Below are 14,006 nucleotides of genomic sequence, written 5' to 3'. Positions count from 1 at the left end.
GGGAAGTTCAAGCCACTGTTAAATGTGGTCTGCAGTGAAGATTCTGCCTGCCTACCAAACCCATTCTGTTTTTTATTGTCTCTTACCCTCTTCAGACAGAAGATTTTAATATCAAAAATATTTCTGAAGTAATAAAACCCTCTAACACTTGCGGATTTCTTTTGGTTTCGTTTTTTCCCCATCTTTGTGCAGAGTTACAGAACAGTGCGATGAAAATAAAATGTCAGCCAGCAACCTTGGCATAATATTTGGCCCAACTCTGATCAGACCACGTCAAACCGATGCTACGGTTTCTTTGTCATCGCTTGTGGACTATCCTTATCAGGCCCGGGTAGTGGAGCTGCTCATAACATACTATGAAAAGATATTTGATGTCTCATTGAAACCACTTCTGAGTGCTTCTCATGCTGAAGAAACAGCTGGTATGGTCAGAGTTGCTTTATCAGCAGATGAGAGGGAGCCACAGCAGCAGAGGAAATCGTTTGTTGCTGTAAGGGAAGTGAGTGACTCTTTTGCTGCCACAATGTTACCTGTGCCACATTTCTGTGTTAAATTCTGGAGCATTCCAGAGCATATTTCTAATAAGTTTTTGTGGGTTTTTTTTGATAAAGATTGCCTTTTTTGTTGAGTTCTCATTTACTTCTGCTCTGACTTTGTTAGCAGGGTATTCAAATAGTTCCATGTGAAAGAGCTTCAGAAACAGCTGCACTCTTTTTGGAATTGAAGAATAGCAAGAATACAAAAGAAGAAGCAGACACATCTGTAACTGGTTAGTATGCTGTTAATTCTGGGCGTGGGTAAATAAGGAGCCCTGGATGCTTTAGATTATAGTGCATGTAGCTCTGCAATATAGACAGAAGCAAGTGATAAAACCTGTTCGTCACTGTTTGATACTGTTTATTTTTGTAATAAGAACAGAAAATTAAATATTTCTAAAGGCTTTCAAGAAATCTGTGTTTATGGAGTCAGAGCTTAAAGTATTTGGTAAGAGAGTATAACAATGATTTGGTTTCTCCCTTGTTTTAAAGAAAGCAAACAAAAAAAAATCCTAATTATGCTGTGACTGTTGATTTCTGAAATTCACTACAACACTGTAAGATAATATCCAGCAATTTATGTATTTTGACTGCTGTTCCCCCAAAATACTTATCATTGCCACTCACTGGAGCTACACCAGAAGGCTTTGGAAAGAGTAATTGTCTGATAGAATCATCAATATTTTTGCTTAAAAAACCCCAGGTTTGCCAATCTAATTCTAATTCTGAATTTTTTTCTGTTTATCTGCCTATGCTACTACAGGGGTTTGGTTTAATGTAGGTATGATTTAATGTACTTGATTTAGGAGTAACTATACATATTCCCTTTTAATTGTACTGATTTTCATCTGATGTTACCATTTCAGTCACGTCCCATACATCAACAGTGCGACATCCTGAAACATACTAAAACTGAAAATATTCAGGGATGGCAAAGCACCAGCCTAAAAGTCAAGTGTCTCTTTGTTTTCTGTTTGGTTACAGCTGTACAGTATGTGTTTTACTGCAAGTGAAATGCTTATATTTGGTTAGAGTAGGCTGTTGCTAGTATGTATACAAGCTATCCCTATAAAACTGTTATCCCGTTAAAATACTAACTAGCAATGGGTCATTGAAATCTTGCTGATTTCTCTTGGTGAAAAGATCCAGTCATATCTGTTTGTGTTTCTAGGTGATGTTGTGAGTCCAGCTTCAGAGAAAGACAATGATCCATTCATTTCTCTAGGTGAAGACCCCTGTCAAATGAACTTAGTTGCTGTAAAACCCAACCGTCAGATTGCCAAAGTTCCATTGCGGGCTCCAAGGACAAAGCCAACGTCTCGCCCTGTCAGCCTGCCTGTAGACCGAATACTTCCTCCGTGTGTTTTGAATGAAAGAAATTCACGAAATGCAGGGGCAATAAGTTCAGAGAAGCTGGGCAGAAGCCCTACTATTGAAGAAGTCTCAGAGGTGAAGGCAGTCCCTGCTGTTGATACCTGCTGCAGACTGCCTTGTTACGACACCCAGATGCTGCGAAAAACTTGGGACAAGCAGTACAAACAGTATGATATCACAGCAAGGACAGCAATGATCGTGACTAATGTGCCCCAGGAGATCCGAGCACTCGAGAGTGGAACTGCAGGTGCTTTATCATCATCATCATGCAGCCTTGGTAACAATTCAACTAAAGCCATTCTTCCTAATAAGCCATATTCTGTTGTCGGGTCAGGAAGGACAGCAGCAGAAGAGAATGGTCCTGATGTTAATCCTCTTGGTGCCTTTAGGGCACCAAGAACATTGCAGCCACCCCCAGGGACATTTTATAAACCACCCTCTAACAAATCAAAAGAAAATGGAGATGGTTCTTCCGCTAAAGCTTGTGCACCCACCAGTGCTAGCTCTGTGCTCCCCCAGGATAATACTGTGAAACTGGCTAGGAGCTCTGTACTTCTGCCAGGTGATGCTGAACAAAACACAAACGAACAGAAATCTAGCTCAGAGGATATTCACTCCACAGATCTGAAGCCTGCTTACCATAGATTGAGACCAAAAAGGATCCAAGAACTGGAACACAGGGAAGCTCATTTTGTATAGGGTGCAAATTCCTCTTGGACTATATGCAATTTCTTGATGTTGCCCAGTGAAGGCTTCCCTTTGCCCCTTTATCCTTTGCCTTCCCTTAAGAATCCCACTTTTGTGCCATATTGGAGTTATTTTTTTATATGCAGCATTTTAAAAATGGGGGGAGGCCTGGGGAACTGTGAATTAATTAAGTCCAACTTTTTGTAGTTCAGTAGCTTTCAATAAAGTTGTAATACATTCCCAGTCTAGACACATGGGTTCATTGAATAAGACATTGAGCTTCATTTCATTGTATGGAATGGAGTGCTTATTCATAGAGAGACAGCTATTTTTCTTAATAGATGTTATAATAAAAATGGAAGGTTAAATGTTCACTGTCTAAGCATAAACCAAAGCTTGTGCTTTGCTCTGTAAAAGCATTTGTTCATTTTTCTAATCTGTGCAATTAAAGCTTTGCTCTTGAACAGGCTTACATACTGGCCAGCATGGCAATAGTTATGTATCATATGTGTATATTTTAGGCAGACATGGTTATCTGTTGCCAGTTTTCTATGTTGTCACTTTAATTTTTTTTTTTTTTTTTTTTTTTGGTTTTTTGTACAGCAAGGATGCACTTACTGAGCTTTACTATTCAGAAGCAGCAGTCAATTCACATCTGGTCTCTTGTATAGCTTAGTGAGTGGGGCAAATGTGCACAGCCTGTTTCACTGGGGTGCCATTCTGGACATGCTCAGTTGCGCTGGTGGTGTCTTTCCCAGGTGGATGACAAGGCAGTGATTTGCTTGCTATAGATCAGTTTTACCACTTAACCTGGTGTAACTGAAAGAAAGAGCTTTGTTTCCAAGTTTCTGTGAAACAGATAAAAATAACCAAAAATCAGCATTAGTAGGTGCATCTAATGGTTTTCACTTTGTATTAAATGGTTTTTATGTGTACACTGTTATATTTGCTTTAAAATATATTAACGTGTTAACATTTCAGTGACTCTATGGCTTCTGTATCTGGATTTCTTCTAACTTATTAAAATACAGATGTTTGGCCTTTGCAATAGTGTAGTACTCTCCTGCATCAGTCCTCTGGGACTAGGGGCTGGCACGCTTTTCTATATGGGATTACAATTAGCATGACCCTTTCTTGCATAGTATGGAGTACAGTTGTTTCAGCATGGTACTTTCTACCAATGTAAGCTCCAGGATGACTTTCAAAGGATGGCAAAGACGAAGAATCACTCTTCTGGTTTTGCAACAGGAAAGTCACTGGACTTCAATACACCATTACCTTGGCTAGTCTTCCCAAAACACCACAGATAAAATCCCACACTGTTTGGTGGACATAATCTGATTTTTTTGTTTCCAGAACTCACAATGCTGGACTTTGATTCCTTGTTGCATTTCCACAGAAGCAGGACTTGAATTCTTGGCCAAGGCCATCCTATCACTGGATGGTTCTGGCCACGCTTGAGGTAATTACTTGGGGAGCTGCCTCTTATTACAGAAGAGCTGAAAGTCCCAGATGCTGCTGTCTGCCCAGACTGGTGTTGGGAGTTGCAGAACAAAATATGTGGAAAGGCTTCTTGACATAGATGGGAATTTGTTGTACTTTGACAGTAGAGGAGTGGACTATATATACCCCACACAACTGGTTAATGAATCATTAAAGACAGTGTAGCATAACTTCACAGCACAGTTGTGAAAGGATCAATATTGATTAGTATTGCAATATAGCAAAAAAATCTGTCTCTAAATTTAATAAATTAAATTTGTTGTCTTGCTATATTTGTTTCAGCATGTCTAACACTGGATATGGTAATGGCTTAAGAAATTAATTAATTAAACTTCTCAATTTAATAATTTCTTAATTTAATAAAGCTGTTCAGCTGCTGTGATGGAGGTCTCTAGTACTTCCCAAAGCAGGTTCCTGAGATAGAGAATTACAGCCCTGAATACTGACCCGTGAGAAACAGACAAACGTTTCTTAATCAAGTCATAATACCAGTTATTACTGGCTCTTGCCATACTTCTTTTTATGTAACATCTCCTTCCATATTTTGGTAGTCCTGAAGGTTTCTGCTCTTTTTAAGGTGTTTCCCACAGAGCCGCAGGTGCCAGGGGGCTGGGCCGGGAGCGGGGAGAGCAGGGCCCGGTGCCTGTGGGTGGGGATCTGTCGCTGTTTCACAAACCCATGTTATTTCAGGGAAAGCATCCATTGCAAAAGATGATTTACGTGTCCCAGCCTTACAATGCTTTCAGCTGTTTTTATGCAATACAAGCGAGGCAGCAAGGGCACGACTTTGGAAATGGAAACCTCTGGAGCCAATGTGAGTGTCACGACCCGGCTGCCCGGCCTGGCGGCAGCGCACCAGCGGCTGCGGGCTGGGGCCGGGGTTTCTTTCTGAGCCTGCCCTCCAGCCCGGGGCCGGCGGGGGAGCCTGGGACGCGGCGGCTTCTAAGCAATTCTGTGACTTCCTAATTTGTCAATTTTCGTAAACATTTGCACGGTGGTGGCGTGACGGTCGTGTTGTTTTCGGGCCCGTACACTCAGGGCTTGCCCGCCCTGTGAGGCAGCGGGGTCCGGCGGCCGCCTGAGGGGACGAGAAGGCGGCCGCGGCAGCGGAGCCTTACGCCTAGTGGAAAAGACTTGGTTTCCTTTGGAACTGGAAATGTTTCGGTTGGCCCCTGTTGTTTCTTTTGGTTCAGATGCAGATTTCTGTCTTGCTACGAAATGGCTTCACTCCAGTGGAAGTGCAGCAAACCTACCCACCTGCTCCAGGTGCCAGCCTGTGCATTACACAAAATGCCTGAACCCGGCAGCTTGAGCTCTGGGGAGGAAACCTCTTGCAGTCAGATTTGTTTGGTAATTGCATTTTCTGAAGTCGTAATGCACTGCCTCATCCCTCTTAAAGCTTTGGCAGAGTACCAAAGTCGCTGACCTAATTAGTCATGACAGCTGTTTGTTTAGTAGGGCCTCTGATGCTACCAGAACTACCCTTTTGAAACCATCTTCTCAAACAAGGGGTTTGTTCAGATCTGAAGAAATACAGAAATATCAACATCCTGGTATGGGCTCGATTGTGGTTGGGTAGGTCATACTGGATATTTGGGAGGATTTTTATTCATGAGTCCTTAAACTCGCAGATGGAGCTGTTCTGTATCGAGCAGGGGATTAAAACAATCTCCTTACAACTGAGCAGTGTTATTCTGCGACTGCTAACTGCATCTAAGATATGTGTTTCTTTGCTGCCAAGCTGAACATTCCTTCAGAAACCTTTCTCTTTCAGCAGTTCTCACAGATGAGGTAAGCTTTTGTGGTAAGTTTTCAAGGTTTTTGTTGCTTCTGTGTAAGAAATCTGTGTTTTGCTTGCAAATCCATGAAGTCTTTAGCTTCCGTGTAGCAGAGGCCTAATGGAGCTAATCTGAGAGCTGACACAGTGCTCTGTGGAGGCAGTGCACGTATGGTAACGTTGGTAACCTAGCTCAGAGCATGTTTGTACTTTCTGAGTGACTTCACTACATACCTCTGCGGCTCACCGTACAGAGCAGACACAGTTAGTTCTCTTGGGGTGAGCTAAACTGGAACGTGTGCTTCAGCACCATACCTGATGTGCTGCAGCTGCTCATGCACTTTCAGTCTGTGCCTGGAGCTCATCTGAAGTAGCCCTTAGGCAAATAGTGCCTGGGTCCTTGGTCTTCAGCACTCACTGTTTCACTGTAGAGCTGCTCTTGTTGGGCCATCTCACTTGTCAACATACGCCTAATATGCTGGGAAAATAGAGCAAACCCAGTGTTTATTTCCCATTAGTAAGGGAGGGGGGGTGGCGATGCAGGGAATATCTGATATTTACAGACGGTGTTATTTAGAATATTCACGGAAGTAAGTCTTACTGGAGGACTCTTTGGAGACAAGCCTATCTGCATGCCTGTTTATATTCATAGAGAGAGGGGAATTCATTTTCTAATTTAGAGATCCAAAGGACCCTTGGAAAGTGTTCAACTCACAGGGAGAAGAAAAAGCTATCCTAAATCTTCCGGAATGTTAAATGTTTGAGGAAGATGAATGCTAGGAAAATTCTTGCTCCTCAGGCCTTATGCAGCTGGATGACAGAACAGTGTTTATATGAAATGAGCTGAATATCAGCTGAATTAACTTCTACAGAAGTAGAAAGTATGCCATGTGTTTCTACTGTTTTGTGCTTGTTTATCCACAGATTGGGGTGATTAGCTCAGTGCTGGGTTTGCATAAGAATGGAATCTGTTTAAGATTCCACATTTCTCTGTGTTTGACATGGAATAGTCTGATTGTGATTGTCTTTGATTCATAGAAATACACCTTTCAAAGAGAAGTTCCATGGGGCCTTTTCTTAGGCTCTCTGATATTTTATCATTTGATCCTGGTTTGACAGAACTTCCCATTCTTGTCTTTCAGGTTACTCCTTATTTCAGAGGAAGGCCTCTGAAATACATAAGAAACACCTAAAAAGCTTCAGCTTGGGTTTTCTCCAGTAGTTTGAGATAGTTGGATGCAAAACTTACCTTAACTCAGAAAGCCCCAACCTTTGTTTGCATAGTTTCCTTTCCATACACATGGATAGATCTGTTTATTCATATAGGATACATTTATACTTACCCACTCCTACAGTTAGTCTAGGCAAAATTGTGTTAGCATTCATTGTGTTAACTTTCTAGTAAGCCTGTGTCAAGGGACATCTTCTACATGCATAACAATGTCTCACAGGTTAGAAAATGGTTTGGATGCTGAAAAGCATTGTTGAGCATTAGAAGTGCTGGCCCATGAGCACACCCAATACACTTAAGTGTGAATATTTGCAAAGCTATCTTTTCAGGAGATTTTTAAATTCTCCTTATTTTACAGAAATATTTGTTTGTGGTACTGGAGAGATTACTGGCGATCTTTTTATAATTTGCTGGACAAATAGCATTTAATCAGACTTAATTTTTTAGTCAAAAGTCAGGAATAAGCCTGGAAATTCTGATATTTAAAACAGCAGGTAAAACTGTAACATATTTATCTGAGGTAAGGGGACATCACAACTCACATGTCATGTGACCTCATGAATTGCATATAGGTGCTCATTAAGCATGTCACAGTGGTTATGAGATATCTACTGTAGGCATAATGCAAGAACTGTCACCAAACATCTATTTCTGCTTTCTTTATGGTCTGATATGTAAGTGGAATGTCTCGTGATTTGTTGTTGCTGGTAACAAATGACAGCTCTTTAGGAAATAGCTAAGTCATAGTGGGTAGAGCTACATTGTGAAATTGTGCTGTGTGCTCCATAAGCTGAACTGTATTTTACCCTCCCATGTAATGTGATAGGCCCTGCATGAGCTTTCTCTGTTTACTTCTGAAGATCCCTTTGTAAAGCTAAAAAGTAGAAATGGGTCACAGGAGCAGCAGATGTAGTTGACCATAGAAAGCAAAATATCCCCTACCATCATCCAATTGTGATGGAAAAAATCTAATTAGGAGAGATTAATTTAATCTGTTAGAGCTGTCTCTGAAAACATGTGGATAGCAAAAAGAGATCCATTTTCTTAAAATAACTTGCCTTAGGACTTCAGAGATGAAATGCTTGTTTTCTGGATAAAACAATTAAATTATCAGTTTGCCTTACACATTGTGGTAGGGCTTAAACCTAACCTGCAGCTGAGAAGTAGCAGCAGCAGTGCTGGTTTCTCCACTTTGCACTGCCATTTGTCAGAGTTAGCGTCTGTCTGTGACATGTATGAAGCTTTGTTTCTCTGTCTAGATTGAAGCAGGCTGTGTTTTACCTGTGCTATGAACATATGCTCAACAGAAATTAGATCAAAGCCACTTGTAAAAGAGGAGGTTGCCACAGAACCATAGAACAGAATCTTTGAGGTTAGAAAGGACTTCCAAGATCAAGCCCAACTTTTGACCAAAACCACCACATCAACTAAACCATAGCACTAAGTGCCGTGTTCAGTCATTTCTTGAATATTTCCAGGGACAGTGATTCCACCACCTCCCTGAGCAACCCTTTCAGTGAAAAAATTCCTCCTGCTGTCCAGCCTGAACCTTCCCTGGCACAGCTTCAGGCCATGCCCTCTTGTACTATCACTGTTTGCCTGGGAGAAGAGGCCAACCCCAATCTTGTTAATCCCTCCTTGTGAGCAGCTGTAGAGAATGGTAAATTCTGCCCTGAGCCTCCTCCTCTCCAGACTAAACCCCAGCTCCTCAGCCACTCCTCACAGGACTCGCTCTCCAGCCCCTTCCCCAGCTCCGCTGCCCTTCTCCAGGCTGGCCCCAGCCCCTCAGTGTCTCCCCTGAGGTGATGGGCCCACAGCTGGGCACAGCTCTCCAGGTGTGCCCTCAGTGGTGACGAGTACAGGGGCACTGCCCTGCTCCTGCTGGCCACACTATTCCTGTTACAGGCCAGGATGCTCCCGGCCTTCTTGGCCACCTGGCTCATGTTCAGCAGCTGTCAACCAGCACTCCCAGGCTTTTTCCCGCTTGGCAGTTTTCCAGACACTCTTCCCCCAGCCCATAGTACTGCTTGGGTTTGTTATGACCATTTGGCAAATGGTTGCCACATTAGCCAATCTCCAGTTATCTGGGACTTCCCTGGTTTACCAGCATGGATGATAAATGAGGCTTGGCAAGCTCTTTTGCCGGTTCCTTCAGTAATCCTGAGTGGATCCCATCCTACTTCATAGATTTTTGAGTGTCTGAGTGGCACAGCAGGTCACTAACTATAGCCTGATAGATTGCAGGGAAATTTTCTGCTCCCCATCCCTGTCTACCAGCTCAGGGGAGTGTTTCCATGAGGATAACCAGTCTTTGTGTTGAAGACTGAGGCAAAGAAGGCAATAAACACCAAGGCCTTTTCCTCATCCTTGCTTACAATGTTTTTCTCTGCATGGAATGAAGGATGGAGATTTCCTTTGGCCCTCTTTTTTTTTGTTTACGCGTTTATAAAAACACTTTTTATTATTTTTCACAGTGGTTGTCAGTTTGAGTTCTAGCTGAGCTTTTGCCATTCTGATTTTCTTTCTACACGACCTAATAACATCCTTGCACTCTTCTTGGGTTGGCTGCCCCTTCTTCCAAAGGTCATAAACTCTCTATTTTTCCCTGACTTCCAGTGAAAGTGCCATGTTCAGTCAAGGCTGGTCTTCTTCCCTTCTGGCTCACCTTCCAGCACATAGGGATGGCCTGATCCTGTACTTTGTTATCCTTTGTGCCAGAAGCCAGGTTAAAGTGGGTGGTTTAGGTTGCACCTGTGTGCAGGGGCTCAAGTGCCCAGCGATGGTGCTGGGGAAGAAGCAGAGTGCAGTGCTCTGCTGTCGGAGCTGCAGTGGCCTGGGAAAATATAGAGAGTGTTAAATGCAGTGAAGCAGTTTTGTGGAGGATTTTCCCCAAAAGCCCTGTGAAAGGGAAAGAAAAAGGCAAGCACCACCACATGTTTTTAATTTTTTTTTTAATAATGAAGGCTGGATTGTTGTTCAGCTTCTGCTTGGAAGAACAATCACAGGGAAACTGTGATAGTGCTTTTATAGAGTAATCACCCAGCATGAGCACTGGTAGGAGGTTTTGCTGCATTGCTGTTTCAGATGCCCTTTACAGATGAAAATCTATAGACAATTCAGTGTTCACTCAGTTCTTAAGTGTAGTGGTCTTTTCCTGATTTTAGGAGAGTGTTGTTATATATGTAAATTGACTTCTTTTTTGGAAATTGAATTTCTTTCAGTGCCTACTCTCTTTCTGTTTGCAGCTGTCCCAAGCCAACACTGATTTTATGAGCAGGGTGCTGCCTGTAAAGAGTGAAGATAGATCTCCATCATGACTTACCACTCCAAAAGTTCATGTACGTCCTTAGACCAAGTGGAGTTCTCCACACATTATTATTAGGTATTATTCTTTATCATGGTTCTACTGTGCTATTTTATTATAGTTTTTTGCTCTACTTAAAGTAGTAAAAAAGATTTGTTGTGATAAATGATACAATTAACTGCCTTCATTACATGCAAGTCCAAGTTAATAGCCAGATTCAATGTTCATGAGTTTTTTTTATTCTAAAGAGATGTTCTTCCTCTTTACTGCTTTTCAGTGCTGATAAATGTGTCACAGGAAGTAGCCTCCAAACAAAGGAAACTCACGATTTTTCATGCATGATAGTGTATCAAGTGCAGAATTAAATGGTGCAGACAATGAAAGGAACTGATCTCTGTGATAACATAATCTTAAAATAAGAAAAGAAAGCTGTTATTTTGCTCTAAGGTCTGTTTCTGATGTCAGCTGAGAAATGGCAATCCATCCTTTGCCACAGGTTAACCAGAAGTATTGATGCAGAAGAATGAACTTCTTTCGGCAAGTCAGACTTCTACTGTGGAAGAACTGGATTCTTCGGAAAAGACAAAAGGTAAAGTATTAGTCTTTGGATTTCAGGTTTGAGCCATGCACTCCACTGGATTAAGTGACTGGTACATTTATCAGCATGTAAAACTCTCAAGTCCATCAAAGAATCACATGTAGTCTTTGTAGGGGCCTGTTGTCTGGCAACTTGTCTGGTGCAGTTTGCACAGCTGTTCTTTACAGACCAAACATAGAATAGCTGTGTGAGGATTTTCTTTGACAGATAATATTGTGTACTAGAAGAGCTGTGGTTATTAATATTTATATATTTTCACATAAAAAGATCTGTTGTTAGAAAACAATCAGCATCATTCTGCTCAGGAGGGTTTGATTCCTAATTTTAGATTTGCTCTTCACACTTAGCTGCTCTTTTAGATGTGATAGTGGTTAGGACCTTACAGTTCACATAGATTGTGTCTTTTTTAGTATGGCTGAATGACATAGTAAAGCAAAAGTCAGAAGTATTTTAAGTACTTTCAAATCCTCTTAGATCTCATGATATTTCATCTTACAGCAAGACTTCATTGCAGAGGCAACAGTTGATCCACAGCCAATTTAAGCTTCCCACATTTATATGGTCTTATAACTGTGCTTGCTCCATTACAGCTCTGTCTGGATATTATATTCCTCTGTGCATGTTGCTGGGATTTCTGGCTATTTATCATGTGGTTCTGCAGGATTATGGGCTGCTTTCTGGTACTTTTAGTGAATTCTGAGACACCTTTTTGTCCTCTGGATAAGGTCCACAGCAAAAAGTCAGAGGTCCGACAGCACTGATCCGTCCTTACCACACAATACATTGTGTACCAAGTTGAAAGACAGCTTCCCTTGGGCTTCAGACTTCAATTTTTCCAAATTAGTTAACTCAGACAGAAGGAGCTAGCAAATTCAAGTCTGAGGATTTTGTATTTCCTGGGGATGAAGAATCAATATCTGAGCATTAACACAAATTAACTCTGCAGCAAAGGTGGACCAAGGAGTCTTGCCAGTTCTTTCCGCTCTGTGTTTAAGTGCTTGTCCCAAATGGATGGCAATGGATGTTGATCAGACCTTGTGGACCCTGCTGGGAAGGGTATTCATAGCTGTGCACAACAGCTGTCAGGTTTCCCTCTCTAATAAGTGTGTCATTTGCCCTTTGCTGCTGGTAAGATTTTATCTGCTTTCAAAAAGATCAGGCATGCATAACTTCCTAGGTGGCAGTGGGTGGGTTTTTTGTTATTGCTCTGTTTTAGAAAGGAAACCCTTAAGAGGAGAACTGTGAAATTTAAAATTGTTGCCTGGTGTAAAGCTTTAAACCCTTTTGCTCTAAGAATATGTTGTGCTTAACTAAAGCTGTTAGACAAAATTATAGTGGAAAAACAGGGCTGCTCCAAAAAACCTGTTCTTAATTATGCTGTGGAGTGCCTTTTGCCCAAAACAACATTCACGTGTGACCCATCTCATCTTTGGCTTTGCTGCTTATATGCATTATCATTATGTATTTGGTACCTGGTTGGGGAGGAGCGAGCAAAGGTAAAGAAACAAGGAGGGCTTTCCTGTGCATGTGCTGCAACCCTGGTTCTGAATATATTTTGTCCTGGCTGTTACAGGGAGGAGCAAAAAAGTGCCATGTGTCTGGACCCAAAAATCCCATTGCTGTTCCTCAGAGCCCAAGGCCTGTGTTACAGGATCAAAGGATTGTAGTTTCAAACCTCTGCCAAAACACACAGAAGGCAGTAAAACAAACTGAAACACAGGAGTGGAGGAAACAGACTCAAAACCAGGCAGGATGTTGCTCTGTGGTAAAGCAGTGCCCTTGATTTTCTGACATGACACGAGAACCGGTGACTGTTCTAAGTGTATTGAAAGGTCTGGGCAACAAAGTGGCTTTTGATGGGGCTTTTGGCTTCTGTGTTATTGAATAAGGTGTTTGATCTTAATACATGCATTTCTACAGGTATTAGGAAATTAATAGCATTGAAATGAATGATGACAAAAAGAAGCAAAAGTAAAGGTCAAAGTATGTAAAACTTAGGCTGCAGTCTTTTACTTTTGGGTAAGCACAGTGTGCTGACAGCCTGCTAATGAGCCCAGCAGTGTCAAAGTGTGGATTAAAATAATCCTTCTGTTGCTTATATGTAATCCTTGTTGTAGAGGCATGCTCTACCTTCTGCCTCTTTATACCTCAGTCAGGATGTTTAGATACTTCTTTAGAAGAGGTGAAGAAGCCACTGAGCACTGAGTTAATAGGGATGTTTCATGGCATTCTGATGAAATCCTCTTTTGGGTTTCCTTCTCAAATGGTGTAACAGGCAATGGACAGCCACAGGCGTGTGCTGCACTGGGCTTTTCTGCTGCTTTGAGAGGTGGTCTCATGCCTTTAGCCACCTAGTAACTCTCTGGTGGTCTATTTGTAAAATTTATTTTTAATTTACTTTTTTCTCTTTTTTCCAGCTTCGTTTTCTAGTGGAGCTTTTATGGCCTCTGTCATTGTTTCTTGCACTTGTCTGGCTGAGGAAAGTTAATCCACTGTATCGCCAACACGAATGTAAGAATGTTTCAGATGTTATCATGATCTGACTTGTTATAAGTAATGGCCAGGTGTTCTCAGACAGAGATACTGGGACCTGTTTGTGGAGTGTTACTATCCAATGGTGAAAGAACAGACTTCAGTTCAAGTAGCTTAGTTATTTGTAGCCATGTAGTGTAAAACCTATCAATGAAGTCATGGAAAAAACAGCTAGTTTTCCTGTGATATGCTTTCTGGTCAGACTTACCTGGGGTCTCAAGGTGTTATCTAGTTTTGGATTTCCATAATTCTGTTACTGAGAAAGTACTACCTCACTACCTATTTAAAAATAGGTAGTGAGGTAGTTCACATTACTCAGAATTAGTTTCTGTTGAAAATAGCCATATTGCTTATATTGGTGGCTTCTTTTTTCTCAATTAAAGATAAATCTATGTGATTCCTATCACATTCCTTCTGTAGAGGGCCAACTCATTGTGTTATTTATGTTCACAAAGGCTGCATTA

At 41.6% G+C, this 14,006-nt stretch overlaps 2 protein-coding genes across 12 annotated transcripts in view; both read left to right on the top strand.

Moving 5' to 3' along the window:
- ARHGAP29 (Rho GTPase activating protein 29) overlaps positions 1-3,582 on the top strand; it is a 47,904-nt gene extending 44,322 nt beyond the window's left edge. For 4 of the 11 annotated variants that reach the window (XM_050977358.1, XM_018912196.3, XM_018912201.3 and 1 more), the window contains 3 exons: positions 193-499; positions 661-769; positions 1,708-3,582. In XM_050977358.1, coding sequence (XP_050833315.1) covers positions 193-499; positions 661-769; positions 1,708-2,609 — 1,318 coding nt within the window. In that variant the 3' untranslated portion in view covers positions 2,610-3,582. The remainder of the gene's footprint in view (positions 1-192; positions 500-660; positions 770-1,707) is intronic. The other 7 variants (XM_018912197.3, XM_018912195.3, XM_050977359.1 and 4 more) reach the window with 6 other exon arrangements.
- A 7,343-nt stretch (positions 3,583-10,925) lies between these two features.
- Positions 10,926-14,006, top strand: part of ABCA4 (ATP binding cassette subfamily A member 4) — a 60,115-nt gene continuing 57,034 nt past the window's right edge. The window contains exons 1-2 of the mRNA XM_050977527.1: positions 10,926-11,027; positions 13,428-13,521. Of these exons, the coding sequence (XP_050833484.1) occupies positions 10,926-11,027; positions 13,428-13,521 (196 nt within the window). The remainder of the gene's footprint in view (positions 11,028-13,427; positions 13,522-14,006) is intronic.

Source organism: Serinus canaria, chromosome 8 (genome assembly GCF_022539315.1).
Source record: "Serinus canaria isolate serCan28SL12 chromosome 8, serCan2020, whole genome shotgun sequence".
In the NCBI taxonomy this organism is placed as follows: Eukaryota; Metazoa; Chordata; class Aves; order Passeriformes; family Fringillidae; genus Serinus; species Serinus canaria.
The sequence above is the reverse complement of the archived record's forward strand: the minus strand, read 5'-3'. Positions and strand labels throughout refer to the sequence as shown.